Source organism: Enhydra lutris, unplaced genomic scaffold (genome assembly GCF_002288905.1).
Source record: "Enhydra lutris kenyoni isolate GAN:26980312 unplaced genomic scaffold, ASM228890v2 scaffoldscaffold50, whole genome shotgun sequence".
Taxonomy (NCBI): domain Eukaryota; kingdom Metazoa; phylum Chordata; class Mammalia; order Carnivora; family Mustelidae; genus Enhydra; species Enhydra lutris.
In genome coordinates, this window is record NW_019154134.1 from 454,705 (window position 1) to 476,543 (window position 21,839).

General features: G+C 49.5%; 1 protein-coding gene across 1 annotated transcript; it reads right to left on the reverse strand.

The window, feature by feature from the left end:
- Positions 1-1,927: 1,927 nt before the first annotated feature.
- On the reverse strand, positions 1,928-15,067 carry LOC111156926 (protocadherin 12). The gene is made up of 4 exons (XM_022518072.1): positions 12,071-15,067; positions 8,548-8,645; positions 6,455-6,606; positions 1,928-2,403 (listed from the first exon to the last, which is right to left on the reverse strand). Exons 1-4 carry the CDS (start codon positions 14,948-14,950, stop codon positions 1,928-1,930), a joined length of 3,606 nt encoding a protein of 1,201 aa, XP_022373780.1. The 5' UTR covers positions 14,951-15,067.
- Between the last annotated feature and the right edge of the window lie 6,772 nt (positions 15,068-21,839).

Sequence of the window (21,839 nt, forward strand, 5' to 3'; positions counted from 1 at the left end):
GGTCTCCTGGCTGGTCAGGCTGGTCTCAGTGCCTGCTGAGTCTCCCCTGGCCTCTCTCATTGGCTTGGGGAGCCCAACAGCTCGAAAATCACAGATCTTGGAAGGAAGTCACTGGCGCCTGAAGTGACATAATCAGAGCCCCAGAGACTCTGCTCTTTAAGCCCTTAACTTTGGGGAGCCTCATTTTTATCATCTGTAACGTGGAATAACAGGATAATGGTGCCACATTGGATTCCAAGTTTACATGGCTTTCATTATCTTTGGTGAGGAATATGATTGGCCCATTTCTTTGGACAGTGAACATGAGTATTGGCCTCCAAGAGGGATGGAAGGAAGAGCACAGAGAGGAATTTTTGCCTTCGGTGTTAAGGACAGCCCTATGCTACTGAGAGTCCTGAATGGCTAGCTGAATGACTACTTGGAAACTTCCAGGAAAATTATAAGGCTGAGCCTTGGAAAAATATGGGCTATTTCTTTGCTCCCTCTTGCTCTGGAAGTTTTGCTGCTGTCAGTATCGATTTCATAGACCCCATTCGTACACTGTCCTCTAGGGCCTGGATTCATGGGCCCAAACCTGCTACGACAGAGGAAGGTTTACCCACGAATGCTGGGTCCATGAAGATGACTACTGTACCTGAGGGGCTAATCGCTGGGAAAGGACAGGAGCCTGCAGAGGCCCAGGCCTGCGTCAGATCAGATCCAAGTCCCTCTTATTCTATGCTTGGAAATGAAGAGCCGTTCCAGCCTGAGCAGCTTTAGAAATGTTCAAGTGTTTCATGAGGGGAACACAGACAAGTTCACTACTGGCAAAAGCTCACCTGTGGGGTCTTTTCCTTTCTTTTCCTTGGTTGGCAGTCTAGAATCAAGTTCAAGGGCATAGGTTTTGGTGTTGGTCAAGCCTAGTTCCAAATCTTGGCTCTGCCTCTATTCTCTCTCTTTCTCTCTCTTTTTAAGATGTATTTATTTATTTTAGAGACAGAGAGTGAGAGAGTGTGCATGTGCCGGGGGAGGGACAGAGAGAGAGGGAAAGAAGCAGACATCCTGCTGAGCAGGAGTAGCCTGACCTGGGCTTGATCTCATGACCCCGAAATCTTGACCTGAGCCAAAATCAAGAGTTAGACACTTAACCAACTGACCCACTCAGGTGCCCCTCTGCCTCTACCCTTGATCTTGGGCAAGACCCTCTATTTCTCCAAACCTCCTGTCCTTGTCTGTGAAATGGGGATAACACCTCCCTCTCAGGGTTGTTGGAAAATTAAATTAAATCCTAGTGTAAAGCCTGGGGCCTGCTTCACATAAACATTCTATAAATAGTCATGCTTTTCTTAGCCCTAATTTTGCAGCTGAGAAGCAGATTATTTGATAATGTAGTAATAGAGAAGTGGGGTCAAGGGTCCACGTGTTCATCACTGTGTATTGACCTCTGTGTACCCGCATGCCCTACTCGTGTCCAGGTCCAGCGTACCTTCTTGCCAGGGAACAGGCAACAAGGAACCTTCGTTCTGTTACCCTTCCCTCCCCCTCTTGACAGGTGCACACAGGAGAATAAGCCAGCGCTTTTCCTTTATTAGGAGGTCAGAGAGCTTCACCTGGCACCCCAGGATCCAGCCCCCACCCTCAAGTATGGGATGAGGCCAGCTTTTCTTGCTTAGGACACTCCTTGGCATCTGTCCCACAGGGAGGACTGACCCTCTGTGCTCTACATGTGTTTTGCCTGCAAACACTCATTTCAGCCACAAATGTCTCCATCCTCCAAAAAATTCACAGGCAGAGTCAGCCCCTAACAAGGGGCTGCTCTGATCAGCCATCCATTAGTTGTGGGGCCCCTGCCTCCTCTGTGGAGCACCATCGGTCACCCTAAAGTTCTTGGGCCACCTCTGGACCTCGAGTTCAAAGATTCTAGAAAGCAGCTCATGTCCCAGCATCCTCAGGGCCTGGGCTCCCTGCCGTCCCCCAGGGCCCCTGGTTCCTGGATCCACAGGCCCCTGCTGCTGCTGCTGCTGCTGCTGCCAGTCCTGTCCCTGGCCCCCTTATTTGCCCCCGAACCCCCCTGTCCTTCCATGCCCGAGGCCCCGCTGGTGGCCAGGTCCAGACTGAGGGTCCTCCCGCAGACAGACAGCCGCCGCAGCACCTCGGAGGCGGCCTCCACGGGCACGCCAGAGCGCTGCTCCAGCAGCATTTCCAACAGCGAGCTCATCTCCGAGAGGAAGGTGCTGGCCAGCCGCGTGCCCGTCAGGCTCAGCTCCGGCCCCGGCGCCTTGCCGAACGTCTGGAAGGTCCTCGGCTCCTCCACGGCCGGAGTGTCCGGTGAGAACACGTTGTCGCGGTAGTTCGTGGTGAGGGGCAAAGAGAGCCTCGCCATCCAGGCCGGGTCGGGGGCACTCAGGCGGTCCAGGGCCAGTCCTGCGCGGGGAGGAGGGGAGCCAGTGAGGGCCGGCCCGGGGCAGGGCCAGGCAGCCCAGGGCGGGGCTGTGGGCCGGGGCTGCAGACAAAGGAGGGAAGGGAAATGGCGGGGGACAGACTGGGAGCCCCGAGGGGGACGGGAAGGAAGAGGCCCTGACGGGGAAGCTTGTTGGGCAGGAAGGCTGCCGACTGAAGTACCCACAGGAGCTGAGTGGGGAGGAGGAAGGAGGCCTAGAATTAGAAATTGGCCCTTTTCTAAAGAATTTCCCGATCCTGCTGTATTTCAAGCTAGGTGTCTTCAGCCAGGCTTTTCACTCCCTCAGACTGCTAGTAGCTGCGGATGGAGGGGACACCCCTTTTCTTAGGCAAGGCTGGAGTTCCTGGCTTGGTGCTGCCCTCTGTTTGTATTCATAGTAATAGTGACCATTTATTAAGTTCTTCCCCACCAAGCAATTTATGGAATCCTCTTATTTAACCTCCGCATAAACCTTTGAAGGGAAGAAGGCTATTCCTTTTTATGGATGAGGAAACGAAGTTCCAAGAAGTTAAATCACCCATCCACTAGGCAACCAAACCAGATTTGACCCCATATCTGATGACTTCAAAGCCCCATATGCCTGTACCATCCTACCCACTTTCTGAGTAGCTTCCCCCCATTTCCCCCAGGGCGCTGAGGGTGCGCCCCTGTGGCCTCTGGGTTCCCCAGGCTTGTGAAGGTCTGTCCAGTCACCATGCCCTAAACTCCCCACCTTTGCTTCTCAGGCTGCCGGAAACAGGCTTAGAGGCAGGCTGAGAAGGGGTTGTCTCCCTAAGCACTGTCCCAGGAAAGGGAAGGGGAGCAGTGAGAAACTGTCCCCTAGATCCTTAATACCACCATCACACTTTTCTTTTTCCCATCTCTTCAACAAAAACGCTATCTCAAAAAACTAGCCCTAGACCGGATGGTAGAGGCCAAGACAAAGAAAGAAAGTGTGTATTATGGTTAAGAAACTGTGCCTTAAAAAAAAAAAAAGCCCAACATACACTTTAGCATGCGTTTAATGTTTGCTTAAGGTGAGCTACTTTAGAATCTGTGCATATAATAAAAGACTAAAAGGAAGTATGTCAAATGTTAACTGGAATTACCCCTGGACAGAAGTGATTTATTCTCTTTTCATTTGCCTACATTTTTCTACCTTAACCAAATGTTACTATTGTAATTTGGGAATGTTATTCCAAAATACAGCTAATGGCGGTTTATATTGATAAATGAGTCTCCATCATGCCTTGTCAGGGCGGAGTCTTGAATGAAGGCTGTGAGGCAGGGCAGGCCTCTTCCCACCTGGTCCAGCCTCGCCTGGGACTTAGTGAGCATTTCTTGAATGACTCAGTGAACATAAATATTAACCCTGGGCGTTTGGGGAATGTAAACCTTAGTTCCCTGAGCCTCGGGGGTAATAATGTTGAAACTCTTTTGGTTACAGAATCAGGCCTTTGTACCAGGGTCAGAGAGCTTATGAAGCTTGGAATTAGAAAATCGCTAGAGTGTGTGAGAATGGCTGAAAAGCAATGGGGAGTCCACCTGGAGGCAGGTGGGTGCTGGGCAGACCTGGGCTTGATTTCTCATCTCTGCCATTTATGACCAGTGTGACCTTGGGAAAATTGCTTAACCTCTCTGAGCCTCCTTTGTCTCTCATAAAGTGGTGAAATAGTAATACTCATCTTGTCAGGTTGCCATGAGCATTCACTGAGCTCATACAACCATTAAAATGTCCCCATCAGGGACACCTGGGTGGCTCAGTTGGTTGGCCGACTGCCTTCGGCTCAGGTCATGATCCCGGGGTCCCGGGATCAAGTCCCACATCGGACTCCCAGCTCCATGGGGAGTCTGCTTCTCCCTCTGACCTTCTCCTCGCTCATGCTCTCTCTCACTGTCTCTCTCTCAAATAAATAAATAAAATCTTTAAAAAAATAAATAAATAAATAAAATGTCCCCATCACATCATAAGATGGATGCACCCATGACCCCTGGGGTCAGCAAGCTCACCAAAAGCCCCTGGCAGGCCTGTCCTGTGAGCAGCACAGGTTTTTCTATCCCTGCTGCCCTCAGCATCCCCCAGCATCCTCCATGCCCTCTTTGCCGTAGAGAAGCAGGACCATGTGGCAGCTGAGCCCACAGGTTCCAGCCCAGAGCTGGCTGGAACAGATGTAATGTGAGTCATAGAGGTCATTTTCAATTTTCTAGGAGGCAGGTTAAAAAAGTAAAAAGAAAAGGTAAAATCAAATTGTAAAACATTTTTAAACTTAATATTGTTTTATCATGTCATGAATATTTTTAAATTAATGAGATTTTTTACATTCTTAAGTCTTCAAAGTCTGAAAGTGTGTTTTATATGTTTATCACATCTTTTTAAAAAATAGTAAGTTATACTTTTTTTATGCTTTTTATTTTTATTAAGCAAACTCTATGCCCAACATGGGGCTTGAGGATGGATGATTTTTTTTTAATATATTTTTTCTTTTTTAAGTAATCTCTGTGCCCAATGTGCAGCTTGAACTCACAAACCTGAGATCAGGGGTTGCATGCTTTGCCCGCTGAGCTGGGCAGGTTCCCCCATCTATCACATCTTGATTGTGACTGCCATTTTCATATGTGGCTAGTGGCTACTGTATTGGATCTAACAGCTGTAGAGTCTAGACAATGCTGTCCTATAGAACTTTCTATATGTGTGCTGTCCAAAGCAATATCTGCTAACCATATGTGGCTACTGAGTGCTTGAAATGTGACTGGTATGACTGAGGAACTGAATTTTTCATTTGACTTCATTTTAATTAGATTTAATTTTACTTACTGTTAATTTAGAGCCATGTAACCAATGTTAGTAACCATTTTCTGCACAACCTTGGGAAAATTATTAAACAAACTTGCCCCTTGGTTTTGCCTTTATGAAATGGTGATAATGAATAATTCCTATCTCATCAGATTTTCTCATGAGGAACATAGAACAGGGACTAGCGCATAGAAAGCTCTCAATAAATGTTAGCTCTGTTTTTTTAACCAAGGAAAAGGAAGCCCCTGCCATGCTTTCAATGTGTTTGCAGCCAGATGGAGCACATAGGATACGTCCAGTTGAGAAATGGATTATTAAACTAAAGAAACAGAACACCGCAGTGTAGGGATGGACAGAGGTATGGTGTGTAACCCAAAGGAGGCTCACCAGTGTCCAGTTAGCACATTCTTTTTTAATTTTTTAAATTTTATTTTAATATTTTATTTTACTTTTAAAAAAGATTTTATTTATTTGAGAGAGAAATGAGAGACAAAGAGAGCATGAGGAGGGGGGAGGGGCAGAGGGACAGGGGGATGGGGGGAAAGGCTTGATCCCAAGATCCTGAGATCATGACCTGAGCCAAAGTCAGATGCTTAACTGACTGAGCCACCCAGGTGCCCCAGCTAGCATATTCTTGAACTAAAGTCCATACTATGGACTTAACTATCAAAATGAATTGTTTCTCTAGAAAATATTATTTTTATTTCAATTAGAAATGTTAACACATTAAAGAATTGACTCAGTTCTCAGGATGGAAGGATATTTAAACCCACCAAAGAAACACAAATGGGTGGTTTAGGAAGTAGGGAGAGGTCTCCTGATGGCAAGCAGACCCAGACTGGTTCCCCATCAGTCCCTGATGAGCTAAGTGACTCTGGGCAGGCTGTGGTACTTCTCTTAGCCTCAGTTTTCTTATCTCTAAATTGGAGCTCATAACATCTACCTCCAAAGACTCTTTGGAAGCTTAACTGAGCTAATGTGTACAAGATACTTCCTAGTACCTGGCATACACCAAGAGCTCATTTACTATTCTTAGGATTTTTAAAATGGACAACCAAAGTAGAATCTGGTCTTTAAACAAATGAAGACTGTCTGAAGCGTTAGGGAAAGTAAAATTTTGCTGATATTCCTGCCCAGAAAGAGAATGCCTGTGTTCTCCTGTGGAGAAGGCTGATACCTAGACATGCTGGCAGGACCATGAGTACAGAAGCAGGCTCAGGGCAATCCTGAGGAGTCCCTACCTGTGTGTGGGTCCAACAGGCTTGATAGCTCTTCTTCTAGCAGCTGTTTCACAGAAAGGTCCTCTTCAGGATCCAAGCACCCTTCCTCCTGGTCTGGTTCTGCCTGGCCACCAGCCCTGGCACCTGTGCCATCTGGGTCTGGGATTGTGCTCCTGTAAAGGAAGCCAGCCAGTTCACAAAGGAGGAAATTCACACACAGATTCATTCATTCCTGCTCATGAGCCTTCTTCTACTCATGCCAGCATTCATCCATCCACATAAGGAGGTGGATATACAGCCTGGCCTTCAGAGTCAGATCGACCTGGGTTACTTGGTCCCAGGCCTCCTGCCTACTCCGCCTCTGTTGCCTTATCTGTGAAATGGAGGTAATAAATAACACCCACCTCAAGGGGCAGGCAAAACGAGACAATGTATGTAAAGAAACTGGTACCCGGCCCCTTGTAAGCACTGAGCAAATAGAAGAAACAATGAATGCATTGATATCATTATTCACCATCATCCCTCCCATTCCTTCACATTGCGCAGCCCAGAGTAGGAGTGTAGTAACTCAGCTTGAGATAACGCAGTCATCTGTCCTTCTACCCATCCATCCACCTCCATCCATCTGAGTATGAGCTCCAGTGAGAGCAGAAATTTTTGTCTGTCTCATTCCCTGGTCACCAGAGCTCAGAACAGGGCCTGGCACATAGTAGGTGCTTCATAAATACTTTGTGGACAAAGTGACTGAATGTTCCCTCCTCCCTATTTGAGGCCCAATCCCAGACCAGGATAGCAGGGCAGAAGAGGACGCAGCTGGGGTGAGGCCACAGAAGGCCACTGAGACTCTCCCTGACCCCTGTGGTCTCCATCCCGGCCCCTCCCTCCCATAGGCCCTGCCTGCCCCCTGGAACAGGCCAGTTCCTGGGACTGCCTCAGTATGGGTAGCCAGGTCTGGCCCCACATTCCGGCACGTGGGAGGGCTCCTTAAAGGGCTTTAAGGTCTGGGGTCCTTTCTGCTTTTTTTTTTCTGTGACTGTTTCTGCTGTCATGAAGGGATCAGTAGGGAGACAGCAAGTTTGCAAGTGATGATGAAAACAACAAATGTTTATAAAGCAATCACTCTGACTCAGGCCTTATGCTTTGCAAGGTATAGGCACCTTATCCTTAAACTTTTCATATCTATAAAGGAGTTCTCTTGTTATCATTCCTATGTTGTGAATAAGAAAACTAAGACTTGTGAAAATTATGCACCTTGCCCAAGATCCCGCAAAAATTCAAATCCAGGCTGATGTGGCTATGGAGTGTGTGTACTCTCTGCTACTCTACACTACTTCCCACCAGATTTGCAAAAAAGAAGCTACAAGTTGTCAGGGCAAGAGCACCGAACCTGGAGTCAGTGAGGTCCCCTGAGCTGGTCTTAGCTTGGCCACACACTGGCTATGTGACCGTGAACAAAGTCACTTTGGGAGGAAAGGACTTTTAGCATCAGTTGTATACCTTCTATGTGCCAGTCACTGGGCTATGGGCTTAAAATACATTTGCTCATCAAATCCTTACCCCATCTTGGCAAGGATGTGTGATGATCTCCATTTTACAGGTAAGAAACTGAGGCCCCAAGGATTTACCTGGCTTCCTCAAGTTGAGCATAGCTGGGTTGTATCAAACTACTTACAGCCCCAGTTTCTACATCTGTAACAAAAAGGAGTTAGATTAGATGTCCTCTTGAGCTCTCTTTAATTCCAGACTGCCCAAAAGAACACACCCACACACTCATGTCCTTAGCCGGGGAAACTTCATATTATGTTTAAGAGTCAAGACAAAGAATGCTGAAACTTACACATTTAAAGCCCATAGCCTAGCACCTCTGCAATCAGGGGACAGATAGAGCCTCAGGGATGAAGTCATTTCCTTAGAGACTCTGGGTCCTGTAAAAACTATAAATACAGTTGCTCCGGGACCATGCTGCCTGGGATGGGGGGAAGGATGCTGTCCGCTGCTCTCCCAGGGGCCTGCTGTCTGGGATGTGCTCACCCTTCCTCAGATCACAGAGGCTCCAGGGGTGAAGGCAAGCTGGTGGGGGGCTTGAGAAGCCTGTGGGTCCATGTGTTGCTTACCTGCCGCCGCTGGGCTTGGCTAAGTACTTATTTCCCCGGTGGTTTGGTTTGGGCTGGAATTGGCCCTGATGCAGCAAGGACAGCAGCTGGGAGATTTGCTGCAAGACAGGAAAAATCTGTTGACTCCACACAATTCCAACCCAGCACACTTCCTTGCCGGATGTTTCCCTCAATGCCGGCGCTTTCTTTTTATAGTCTTTCCTCCAGCTTCAGATGTTTGTGTGATCAGATGGGGGATGGTGAATGGTGACGGAGGCAGGGAACTGTGCAGGCAGGATCCTTGCTTTGTCGTGACACCGCAGGACCTGGGTGTCTGAGGGAGAGAAGAGGGACCCCCTGGGCCCACCCCTCGTTCTCATTCTGAGTAACATGCTCCCGCTGGAATCTGTGGGATGGGGCTGAAAAGAGCATTTCCTGACCATAAACTCATTCTTACTTTGATAAGGATTATCTTAAGGAGTTATTTCCCCCACCTTCAGCGGTACTCAAACACTCAGCCAGTTTTGGTGGGGCCAGATGCAAGGCTCTGCTGTGGAGAAAGCAAAAGTCTATCATTCAATCATTCATTCAACAAGAGTGTGAATGAAAACAGAAGGCACTGCAGACTGAAAGTCTGAAGGAGAGGGTGGAGGTTCAGGGAGGCTGTGGAATGGCTCGGGGCTGGCCGAGATGTCAGGGCCAGACCCTACAGGGCCTTCTGAAGGTGAAGGCAATACACCAAGTCTCGGGAGGCTAGGTTCTAGTTCAAGGTCATTTCTAGTTTGTGTAATGTCAGGCAGGTTTTTAGACATACTCAGATCTCAGTTTCCTCATCTCTAAGTTGGAGCTGAAAATACCCATCCAGCCTTCTTCACAGGGCAGTCAGGATTAATTCACGCAGTGGTATGAGAATTTAAAATGCTCAGAGAAAATGCTGTTTCTCTTAGAAAGACTGCTTCTGGCTCTTGGACCTACCAGGAGCCAGTCTTCCCTGAATCTTCCCTGTCTTCTCTGAGAAGGCTGGCTCAGCCTCTCTGGGCAGCTCCAACTAGAAAGTGCCAACCTCAGAGGACAGTTGGAAGAGGGCTGGGGCCCAGTTGCCTGCCTCAAGGCAGATCACATCTCCTGACCCAGGCCCCAAAGCCCTCCTAAGGTACCTGCCACTCTTCCAAGCATTAGCTGGTAGTTCAGGGACATTCCCTGAGTGCCACGGCCCGAGCATCGTGCTGTCATTCAGGGTCTCTTCATAGTTAAGAGTGTAGACTCTGGAATCAGTCAGACTCGGATTCAAATCCTAAATCTGCCCCTGCCCCAATTCCCTCTGGATTTTTTTTTTGAGAAATTGCTTTAGCATTTTGAGCCTCAGTTTCCTCAGCAGTAAAAAGGGAATAATATCAAGGTCCATGTGGGTTGCAGTTATAAGGATCAAAAGAATGAAAGTATATCTTTCATTTATTTATTTTTTAAAACTTTTTTTTTTAAGTAATCTCCGTGCTCACTGTGGGACTCGAACCCATGACCCCAAGATCAAGAGCCAGCCAGGAACCCATATGATTCATTTATTAATAGATCTTTTGACAAGCACTTAATAATTCTAGTGTGGTATATAATCTCATTTAATTCTTTTTTTTTTTAAGATTTATTTATTTATTTGACAGACAGAGATCACAAGTAGGCAGAGAAGCAGGCAGAGAGAGAGGAGGAAGCAGGCTCCCCGCTGAGCAGAGAGCCCAATGTGGGGCTTGATCCCAGGACTCTGGGATCATGACCTGAGCCGAAGGCAGAGGTAATAACTCTAGGGAAAAGATACCATCATACCCATTTTGCAGATGTGGAATATGAGGCTCAGAGGGGCTACACATTCAGTTAGGGGAAGGGCTAGAATTTAAACCCAGATCTGACTCACTGTGGCACTGTGCTGCTGGAAAGACATGAGCATTAGGCAAGCCGCCTCTTAACCTCACATTGATCTCAGCAGGGCACCCTTCTTTCCATCACCTCAGTGGGTTTACCCCCAGTGCCTGCTCTCTGCTGTCTCTGTTCAACAATAACCAGCGCAGTGTTTGATTCAAAAAGCTCACTCAGTATGCATTAAAGAATGAATGAATGAATGAATGAATGGCTCTGGGCAGCGTCTGGAGCTACAGAGGGCTCAGGGTAAGACTTCTAAGAGAGCTGTGGGGCTCTCCAGGTGGCTTCCTGGGGAGGATATGGGGGAAGGAAGCTGTGTCCTTGCTCCACAGGAAACCTGAGTCGATTGCCTGGCCAAACACACATGTGTCTTGAGCGGGCAGCCTGGCACAGGGAAAATGTTTTCTTTTTAAATAAATTGTTTTAAATTTTATGTATTTTTTTTTTACAGAGAAAGGCATAGCAAGAGAAGGAACACAAACAGCGGGAGTGGGGGAGGGAGAAACAGGCTCTCTGCTGAGCAAGGAGCCCGATGTGTGGCTGGATCCCAGGATCCTGGGATCATGACCTGAGCCAAAGGCAGACACTTAACGACTGAGCCACCCAGGCGTCCTTGGCATGGGGAAAATTATCTTAAGTGCAGAGGAACAGATGTGGGTGTGAGATCGGGTACTGTCCCTGAAAAAGATTTCCCATTTTTGTCTAGTAAATCCCAGGTCACTAGCTATTTTGTCCTTTTTTGGGCCATTTAATCCTCAACCCCTGGGAGGCAGTCACAGGGTAAGTTTGACATCATAACTGCCATTGAAGAAAATGAGGCTCTGATATTGGACAGACTTGCGCAAGGTTGACCAGCTACTGAGTGCCTATGCTGAAATGTGAACCCAGATCAGATTTCCAAGTTCTGAGATTTTTTTCCATTACCCCATACGGTAGGCTTCACCATCACACTCTAGTCTCAGGCAAGTCAAATGCAGCCCCTGAGCCCAGAGTCAATGATGCCTGTGCTGGCCAGCTTCATAGGAAAGCTGCCCAGATGAGAAGAGGGCAGGAGGAGAGGAAGAGCTTTGCGGAAGTCATTGTAACCATTTGCTGAGTGCTGACTGTGTGCCAGACATTATTCCAGGCCTTAAGTACACTCATTGCATCTTCAAGCAAATTTAGGAGATGGGTGCTATTAACATGGATATCTTCAACAGAGAAGCTGAGTGACATTCCTGTAGTTCACAGCGAGGAAGAGGTGGAGTCAGGATTTGAACTCAGGCAGCCTTATCCCAAAGCTTGTATTCTCAAATGTGCCTTTTGCTGTGTGTCTACTTGTGCCAGGCACATTGAGTACTTGCTTTATAGGGATTAACTGATCAAATCCTCAGGACCACTCTGCAAGGCAGATGCTCTTACCATCATCTCTGTTTTATAGACGGGGAAACGAAGGCTCAGAGACAATAAGTTGCCCAGGATCACACAGCTAGAATTTGTTAACCCTAGAGCTGTGCCCTCACCCACTGCCGCCAATGTACCATAAAGTCCCTGGAGAGCCTAAGGAACGAGTGTGACAAACATAAGGGTAATGGGGGTGTCTGATGTGGTGGTCCCAGGGTGACCACAGAGAGAGCTGCCCACACCCGGGTACCTGAACAGGAGGAGAATCCATCGTGAGCTCCTCGACGGGGTTCCGCTCTGCAAAAGCAGCCACAGAGAGCCGGACCAGACTCCGCAGGATCTGACGGGGACCTGACTCTTTCTCGGGGGTCACTTTGCCGTGGAGATTCGGCTGCCGCCTCAGGGTTGCAGAGGAGGCCGGTGGACTCAGTGGGGCCTCCTCGCTGCCTGGGTCTCCTGGCAGCCTCCCTGTGGGGCTGCCCATAACCTTCGGGGGCCTTGAGCGTGGCTGTCCCATCACAGACTGGGGCTCAGGAAGGTTCAGGTTCTCCCTGGAGGCGTTCCTCTGCCTGGGATGGTTGAAAAGGAGGTTGACAGTGTCTTGCAGCACCTCTCGGCTCTCAGCCTGTGCTCCCTGGTTGCCTTGGTTACGTAGGGTTCTGTACAGCGTTGGTGTGAGGTGAAAGGGGGCCTGCAGGCAGGGGTCCCAGCCCGCTTCCATCCGCCCTTCCTGACCTGCTTCCTTGTGGAGCTGCCCGACTTCGCCAGGCTCGTCTGGCTGGCCCCGGAGCACAGGCACAAGGTGGATATCTGCCTTCTGAATGTGTTTCTGGGGCCTCTTGGGCTGGTGGCGGTAGGTAGATTCAGCCTCCCGACAGTTGTAGGCCCTATTGTCCTTCTTCTCTGTCCTGCAGATGGACATGATCAGAGCCAAGATCAACCCAAAGATGGCCAACAGCACAACCAGGCAAATCACCGTCAGCACCGAAGTGCTCAGGGTCCCAGGCTCCCGGGCCTGGTCCCTCAGGTGATCCACGCTGGTGACAAACAAGACCCTCAACAGGGCTTGGGTCTGCAAGGAGGGGCTACCGCTGTCTTCCACCACTATCTCCAGCTCCCACTCACTCCCAATGAGGCTGCTGGCGTTGGTGATGTTGATGAACAGCTGGCCCAGGTGGGGGCTGAGGGCAAAGAGATGGGCTTCATTCCCACGCCTGATGCTATAGAGGAGCTCTCCATTTGCCCCCGAGTCTGCATCTCTTGCTACAATGGCAACCAAAAGGAATGGCCTGGAACTGGGGGTTGCCAGTGGCAGTGTGTCAGCCCCTGCTGGTCCCAAGCCATTAGGAGTTTCGATGGGCACCAGAAGGTGGCCTGTGGAGGCATTGACGAGCACTGAGAGGCTGGCTTTTCCATCACTGAGTATAGGGTGGATCACCTCTGGGGTATTATCGTTGACATCCAAGAGGCTGACCCACACAGAGACGCTGGATGCAAGCTGGGGCTGGCCCTTGTCCTCTGCGATCACGCGGAACTCAAAACTGGTCATCTGTTCATAGTCTAGTGACCTCTGGGCAGTGACATCTCCTGTGTCTGAGTCAATAGCTACCAAATGAGAAACTGGGGAGTCCTGGATACGGTATGAGATTTGTCCATTTAGGCCCAAGTCTGCATCATGAGCCTTAACAGTAATGAGGTGAAGAGAAGGTAGGTTGTTCTCCCTAGTAGAGACCTCATACCTGCTCCTGTCAAACACAGGTGCGTTGTCATTGGCATCGCTGATCTGAATGCTGAGCTGTTTCTTGGCTGATAATGGCTGGAGTCCTTGGTCTTGAGCCAGCAGAGTGAGGGTATATTCGGGCCACTGCTCTCTGTCCAGTGTGGTGTTGGTCAGCAGCATGTATGTATTGCCATTAGTCCTTTTCAGCCTGAAATGGCCCAGTTCTTGGCTCAGCCAACAGTGGACCAGACCATTATTTCCTGAGTCCAAGTCATCTGCCATGACGAGAGCAATGAAACTATCCTTTGGAAGAGCCTCTGACACCAGAGATGGTTCAGATGCCCACGTGATGTGGATGCTTGGGGCATTGTCATTGACGTCCAGGACCTTGATGAGGACTTTGCAGTGGGCTGGGATGGGATTGGGACCTAGGTCCTTTGCCTGGATGTCCACCTCATAGGCAGGATTCTTTTCATAGTCTAGGCGTTGACGCAGAATCACCTGGCCCGTCTTTGCATTGATACTGAAGGTGTCCAAAACCTCTGGAGGCACATGTTTACTGAGGAAGAATTCCACCTCCCCATTGGGACCTTGGTCAGGGTCTGTGGCAGTCAAGTTTATGAGGAGAGTCCCAGGAGCAGCATCTTCTTGGATTTCTAGTGCCAGGGAGCTCTCCGCAAACATAGGACTATTGTCATTGGAATCCAGGACATTGACCTTGACCAAGCTGGTGCCTGACTTTGGGGGGCTCCCGCTGTCATAGGCAGTTAGCACCAGATCAAAAAATGAGTGGATTTCCCGGTCTAGCTCTTTCACCACTATAAGTTCTGCATGTTTGGTTTCATCTGGCCCCACGATGACATCCAGAGCAAAGTGCTCGCTGGGAGACAGTGTGTATGAGTGCAAGGTGTTGGAGCCAGTATCTGGGTCTAGGGCTCTGTCCAGGGGGATCCGGGTGCGCAGAGAGGCACTCTCAGAGATTTCCAGCTCCTGCTCACCTTTGGGGAACTGTGGCTCATGGTCATTGATGTCCAGCACCTGGATCTCCACATGGATCAGAGCCAAGTCCCCTGTGGCAAGCACGTCAAAGGAAACCAGGCAGGGATCCTGCTGCCGGCAGAGCTGTTCTCGGTCCAGTCGGCTCCCCGTGCTAAGCAGGCCGTCCTCAGGGTCCACCTGGATGGGGAGTGCCTGAGACAGCTGCAGGACCTGGAAGGCAGCCTTTGTCTGCCCGCGACCCTCCTCCCAGCCCAGTTCCTGGGACAGCTTCCCTATCACCGTCCCAGACGGCACCTCTTCTGCCACTTGGTATTTCACAGTGAGAGTGGCCACTTCCTGACCATGCCCTGGAAGGAAAAAGTAGCCACCTGGCCCCAAAAGCCCCAGCAGAAGTGGCAGAAGTCGCATCATGCTTACCGCCAGAATGGGCTAGACTCAGAAACCACTACAGTCCTTCAAAGGCTAGGCAAGTCCTCCACGCTTTCCCGAGGGGCCTGATTAGCCCCTTTCTCCTGCCCCCAGACCTGCTGTCACAGCCTCGTCCCATAATTAGGTGATGATGGAAGTAGCTGGATTCCCAGGCAAGGCCATTTTCATCTGAAGAGATATCAGAGGTCCAAGCACTGACGAAGTGAAATTGCCAAGGGACACCCCGCACAGGGGCACCCGCGGGTCCCCTTCAGTAAATGATGGGCAAGAGCCTGTCCAAGAGGGACTTGACCCAGTGAAGCAGGATGTGGGGATCCGACTTTCAAACAGTTGCTGGGCTTGGGAAATGGAGAAGCAGCTTTTTCCTATGGAAACCCCACCTACAGGAAAAGGGAGGGCTTTAAGTTTCAATGCCAATTAGAGAAAGAGGGCTTCCCGTGAAGCCTGAGGGGCCTGCGGTGGAGGAGGATGGGCTGGGGCTCCGGGACAGGGCAACAAGGTGCTATCCATGCAAGGCAGCCTCTGAGGGAAAGGGAGCCACTGTGTAGGCAAGGGGACAGAGAGCCTGAGACCCTGCCTTCCCCAGTACCCCTCCCGGGTGTGTCATGCTCTTTTCCGCTTCTCTCTTTGTTTCCTTCATATCCCCATGATTCCTCTCCCATTCCAGTCTTCTCCCCACATTCATCTACCTCTAAGTCCTGACTCTTCCCTGATCACCCATTTTTGTCTCTCGGGAAGCAGTGTAGCCATCGGAGCCAAACCGCTTAGGTTCAGATTCTGACTCTGCAATTTACCAGCTGGGTCATGTGGGACAAGTCACTTACCCTCTCTGGGCGTCCACCACTTCATCCTTAGAATGTGGACGGGAATAAGCATAGTAGCCCTCACAGCAGGAAATTGTGAGGACAAATGAAATGATGCATGAAGGGCTGGGTCCTGGCCCAGAGGACAGGCAATGACGTTTTGCGAGTGGTAGGTGTTTAGAATGGAATAGCTAGTCTCACCTTGTATCTCTGGCCCTTGCACTGGCCCCAGGGCTGTCCCTGCTCACACGGACCCACGAGGGTGCCTATGGCCTTGGCTCCTGAAGCCCTGGGATCTCTCTGACCTGACCGTGTGGCTTCCCTCCCCCTTCCCTTCCTGCTCTCCAGCCTGGAGGCCCATTGTTCTCTGCATCTGGTCCAGCCTGAGTCCCTATCTAGGGGAATCCCCGGCCTCCAGGTCCCCTGCCTTGGGAGGTTTTTATACTTGTCCCTCTCCTTATCCCTCCCTTCCCCCGATTCTTCTCTCCCCCCTGCTGTTTATGACTGAGTCCCACCAACAGTACTCTATCCCCATCCCCACCACTCCTAGGGAGGTGGATGTTTTCAGATGTGCCCTCCCCTCATTTACCTCCTCACAGAGCTAAGGCCCAGGATCACCGGGGTGGCATTTGTGGCGGCTTGTGGCTTCTCATGTCCCTCCTCACTTGCTACACCCAGCACCCTCCTGGTCTTCTACCCTGCCTCCGGCTGAGGCTAAAGGTTTGTAAAACATTAGAAGTGTTGGGAATGTAAGGACTGCTTCCTTTAGGTGGCTGTTTGCAGCTGAGTCTTTGAGGCTGGAGGTGCCCATTGGGACACAGGGGACCTCCATCAGGGCCTGTTGGCTTGTAGGCCTGGGGCCACTAGGACAGGCGCCGCTGAGGGAGCTCCCAGGTCTCAGAGCCATCTGTGCCCATCCCTGCCCCCATCTTTTCTTTCCCATGCTCTGTCCTTTACTCCATGTTCCACTCCTCGAGGTTCCCTGTCCTTGTCACTTGTTGAACCACAGCAAGGGCCTGAATCCATGGGGCCATCTCCTATAGTGTGGCCCTACAGACAGAACACTCACAAGCTTGGAGACATTGCACAAGTCACTTAACTTCTCTGCGCCTCGGTTTCCTTCTCTGTAGAGTGTGGCTATCACCCACCTCAGGAGATTGTGGTAAGGATTCAGTGAGATGATACCTATAAGGGCCCAGCAGAGGGCCTGGTCCACAGAAAGTATCCATTCTATGTTACTGTAGCTTGTATTATTTTCCAGGTCTGATGCAACTGGTGAGGATGACCTGGCATTTGTCCCTTCACTGCTTTTTGTTTTTTTTTTTAATTTAAAATTGTATTTATTTATTTGACAGAGAGAACAAGCAAGGGGGACAGCAGGCAGAGGGAGAGGGAGAAACAGAGCCCCCTGCTGAGCAAATAGTGGGGCTCAAACCCAGGACCCTGGGATCATGACCTGAGTCAAAGGCAGACATTTAATCGACTGAACCATCCAGGTGCCCCTGCCCCTTTGCTGTTTTCTCTGCCTGCATGGCCAAGGAAGCTCAATTTCCAGGGCTTCCTCAGCCCAGGCTGGGGCCAGGTGCTGCCTGTGCTTCAAAGGGAGCAAGCACAGGCCCCAGGCCCCTGTTGCTCATAGATGGGCCCTGGGCTTACTGCCCTTGGATGACAGCCTGCACGGCAGCCTCACTCTCTGGCCCTCACTTGTCCTATCGTGTGCAGTGCACCTAGCAAGACAAGGTGCCCCACAAGTGGCTTGCAGTCTAAGGAGGGAGTGGGGAAAAGGAGGAAAGGGGACCAGTAGCTCTGTGTTTGGGCTTGGTGGTCATGGGCAGCTCCTCACAGAGGGCATTGGGCCAAATCCTGAAGACAGGGAGGAGTTAGCCAGAGGAAGGTGAGTAAGCAAGGGAGAGGCAAAACAGGCAGAGGGAGCAGAGTGGACAAAGGCTGGAGGTGAGTGAGCTGGCTCCTTACAGTATCTCCAGAGGTCTGTGTGGAGAGTGGGGAGGAAGAAGGTAGGCAGGGGAGGTCAGAAGGGGCTGCCAGACCCTCCTGGAAGGCCTGGAGTCCCATGTTTAGGATTTGGACCTTGTCCTATGGACCATGGGGAGCTTTTAAATGGCCCCAAGAAGGAAGATGAGGACAATAGCTCTATGCCAGGCCTTGTCTCAAGTGCTTTACCTATACCCTCCTGTTCCTCCCTCATACCCAGGCCATCAGGATAAAGGGTTAGCTAACTTGCCCAAGATCACGCAGACTGGACCTCCAGAAAGCCCCTTGGGTTGCACTCTGGAAAATGGATTGGAGGAAAACAGAGGAGGGAGTGGGGAGGGCCATTGAGAGTAATGCAGGGGAGCTTTGGTGCAGAAAACTCTGGTGCTGAGAATGTTTCCACAATGCCATCTGGTGGCCAAAGGCAGAGAAAAAGGCCCAAAGGCGGAGAGGTGGGTACCTGGAGCTCACACATAGGCACAGCTCTAGACCTGTCCTGCATGGAACACAGTGGAAGGAGCTTACATACGATGACAGTCACTTATCATGAGAAACCTAATGTGACCCACTGCCTACTGAAAGATTTATGGAACTCACGATTCTACCAGTGTTAACATTTATATTCTCGAAAGGACATTGTCCTATTTATGTTCTGTGTGTATGTGTTGCCTTAATTGTACCATGTTTGCAAAAAATGTACTCCCAGGTCACAAAATAAGAAAGTTTTTTTTTTTTTAAAGATTTTATTTATTTCTTTGAGAGAGAGAAAGCACACAGGAGTGATGGGAAGGGGCAGAGGGAGAGGGAGAAGCCTACTTCCCACCTAGCAGGGAGCCTGACACGGGGCTCAATCCTAGGACCTTGGGATCATGACCTGAGCCAAAGGCAGATGCTTAACCAACTGAGCCACCCAGGTGCCCCGCAACAAAGTTTGATTCTGCAGACAGTTTTTATGGCTATGGTTTGTTTTATTCACATTGGGGGCAGAATCCCAAGCCAGCAAATAAGACTTTTTTTAAGGTGATAATCTCTGGGAATGAGGTCCCGCTTAGTAATTTTCTCTCCTCCTTTCTGGTTTCAGGGATCAGCCACATGTCAAGGGGCAAATGGAGCTGTCACTGGAGTTTGCCTGGAGAGCCTTTATCCCTCTGAGTTTTGAAAATAGATCTGAAGTTGCACAGGTCCCCTGAAATTGGTTTGGAAAAGCTAAGGATGCCTCCCTCAAGCCTGAAATATTTTTTTAAAGAGGGCAGGAATCAGGGCTGGTGTTTGGAAGTCTGGCTCGCCACCAACCTTGAGGTCATTCACACTTGGGCCCTTGGCTATGGGACAGTGTTGGGGAATGAAGTGGGAGGTGTGGGGGTGGGTCAGGATTTTTTTCAAAATGCCTGATGTCCTGAGGATCCTTGAGGGGTCAGACCAGCAAGGTGGGACTCTGACCCTTGGGGGACTCCCAGGTCCACTGGGTGAAGGCTAGGATCGTGCCACACCCTATGAACATGTTGAATGGCTGGCGGCCCACCCTCGGGGCTCCTTGTGAATATGCCAAGCAGCTGTCACAGTCACTGTCACCAAGGCCGCTTGGTGAGGCTCGGACGCTTCCTCCTTAGGATCGTTCCCATTGGGAGGGTGACAGAAACACCCAAGGTCAGCCTCTTTCTTTTTGAGTGAGACCTTGTTGAAATTGGAGCCAGTGTGGCCAGGAATCTTGACTGGAAGACTCAAGTAGATGGGTCACCTGCTCTTGATGTGACACTTTGTGCTCTTTGTTGGGACAGATGACAGTTGTCTACTCCCACACAATAACACCTCTTTCTGGGCCCAGTGTAGGGAAAAAAAATGTACTTTGTAGGTAGAAATCTGCCAAATAATAGAAGCTTTCAAGAAATGAAAAGGCTGGGGTGCCTGGGTGGCTCAGTGGGTTGGGCCTTCAGCTCGGATCGTGGTCTCAGGGTCCTGGGATTGAGCCCCGTCAGCGGTGGGCTCTCTGCTCAGCGGGGAGCCTGCTTCCTCCTCTCTCTCTTTCTGCCTCTCTGCCTACTTGTGATCGCTCTCTGCCAAGTGAATGAATAGAATCTTTAAAAAAAAAAAAAAAAGAAAAGAAATGAAAAGGCTTTGTGTCTTGGTTGTCTTGCATTAGAGTGGTAGCTCTCAAAAGGGGACAAATATCAGAATCACTTATCTGAATACCAAGGAAAGGGCGAGAAAATTCATACTCTTCCCCTTTCCACCCTGCCAAAGAGAATTTCGTAACTGCCAGCTCCCTTCGAAAAGGCTTCCCTTTTCATTTGGGACAGAGTTGGGGAAGTTGGTTTGAAGTTTTTTTCTGGAAAGAGAGGCTTAATTGATCTACATAATAAAAGGAAAATAGGAGAGGGGGATTGATGAGGGCTGAGGGGACCATGGAGGGGGTTCATGAGAGAACAGGGTGGGGGGCTGTGAAAGGAAGTAGTATGAACATGAGGACTTGCCAGTGAATCGTTGTGGACTATGGATCTCCTTCATGATTTTCAAGAAAAATGCAAGAGGAGACTCAGAATTTATTTTGTGCTTTAGTAACCATAACCGGATCCCATAAATTCTGAGTTAATAAAGGTTACCCATATGTTTTGTCTTTCTCTCCAACGTTGGAGGGAAAGTGGGCCACTTCTAGCATGTAGATTTTAATTCTGTATGCAGTCTGACACATGCCCCGTCTCCACCTCAATGTCATTGAGAACCACTGATTTAGAACTTCTTAGAACTACTAGCAACTTTGTAAGGGCCAAAACTCTATAGCCATCAGGATTTCTTACTGAGCACCCTTCTGGTCGCCCCCTCTCCCTCATGCCTGTGTCACTGTTCAGCGAAGGTCTGTCCATAGCCGGTTCTCCCCCCATGTTTCTACAGACTCTTCCTTTGGTTTTCCTTCCTTCTGACTCCCAGGGATGGGCATGTCCCCAGACACTGTCCTTAATCTTCTCTTCTCCATATGGTTATTAGCCCAGAAACTGTTTGTCAGATTTAGCAAATAAAAATACAAGTGCTGGGCGCCTGGGTGGCTCAGTGGGTTAAGCCTCTGCCTTCAGCTCAGGTCATGATCTCAGGGTCCTGGGATCGAGTCCCGCATCCAGCTCTCTGCTCTGCGGAGAGCCTGCTTCCCCCCTTCTCTCTGCCTGCCTCTCTGACTACTTGTGATTTCTCTCTCTGTGTGTCAAATAAATAAATAAAATCTTAAAAAAAAATACAAGTGCCAGTTAAATTTGAATTTTAGGTAAACAATGACAATTTTTTAAGTATATTTTTTTACCAGGCCATCCTACTCAGAAGTAATATATACTCTCAACACGAGTTTCTCTTCTGTTTTTCTGTTTTCTTTCCTCCTCTTTCTCCTTCCTCTCCTTCTCCTTCTCTTCCTCCTCCTCCTTTTCCTTCTTCTTTAGAATTTTGATTTACGCTGTGAATTTGAAAATCTATCAGCGAACACAAAAATCAAACACATTGACTGGAAGCATCATCTGTACATGAATATTCAGAAGCTGACTGTGTTGATTGGCCTTGTTATGTATTCAGCATTTCTGGGTGACTCCAGGATCGAACTGTTCTCACACTGACAGAACCACCCTTGGGGAAACCTGGCTCACGCTCATTCATTAACTTATTTGGTCATCCAATCATTTATCTGGCGGAATTTAGCATGTTCTTCTTTATTTACAAGGTCATTTTTTTTTTTTTTTTTTTTTTGCAAGGGAAGTAGCTGAAGTTGACCCACATTTTCCTTTCCTCTCAACCATTGGTTTGGTTCTCTTTCTTCACATAGAATCTAATCAACCTAATTCTTGCCTTGCTTCAGAAAGGTTCTTGCAGGGAGACGCCTGGGTGGCTCAGTTGGTTAAGCAGCTGCCTTCGGCTCAGGTCATGATCCCAGTGTCCTGGGATCAAGTCCCACATTGGGCTCCTTGCTCGGCGGGGAGCCTGCTTCTCCCTCTGCCTCTGCCTGCCAGTGCTCACTCTCTCTCCCTCTCTCTCTGACAAATAAATAAAATTAAAAAAAAAAAAAAAAGAAAGGTTCTTGCAGGAAGGAAAATGAGTCTTCC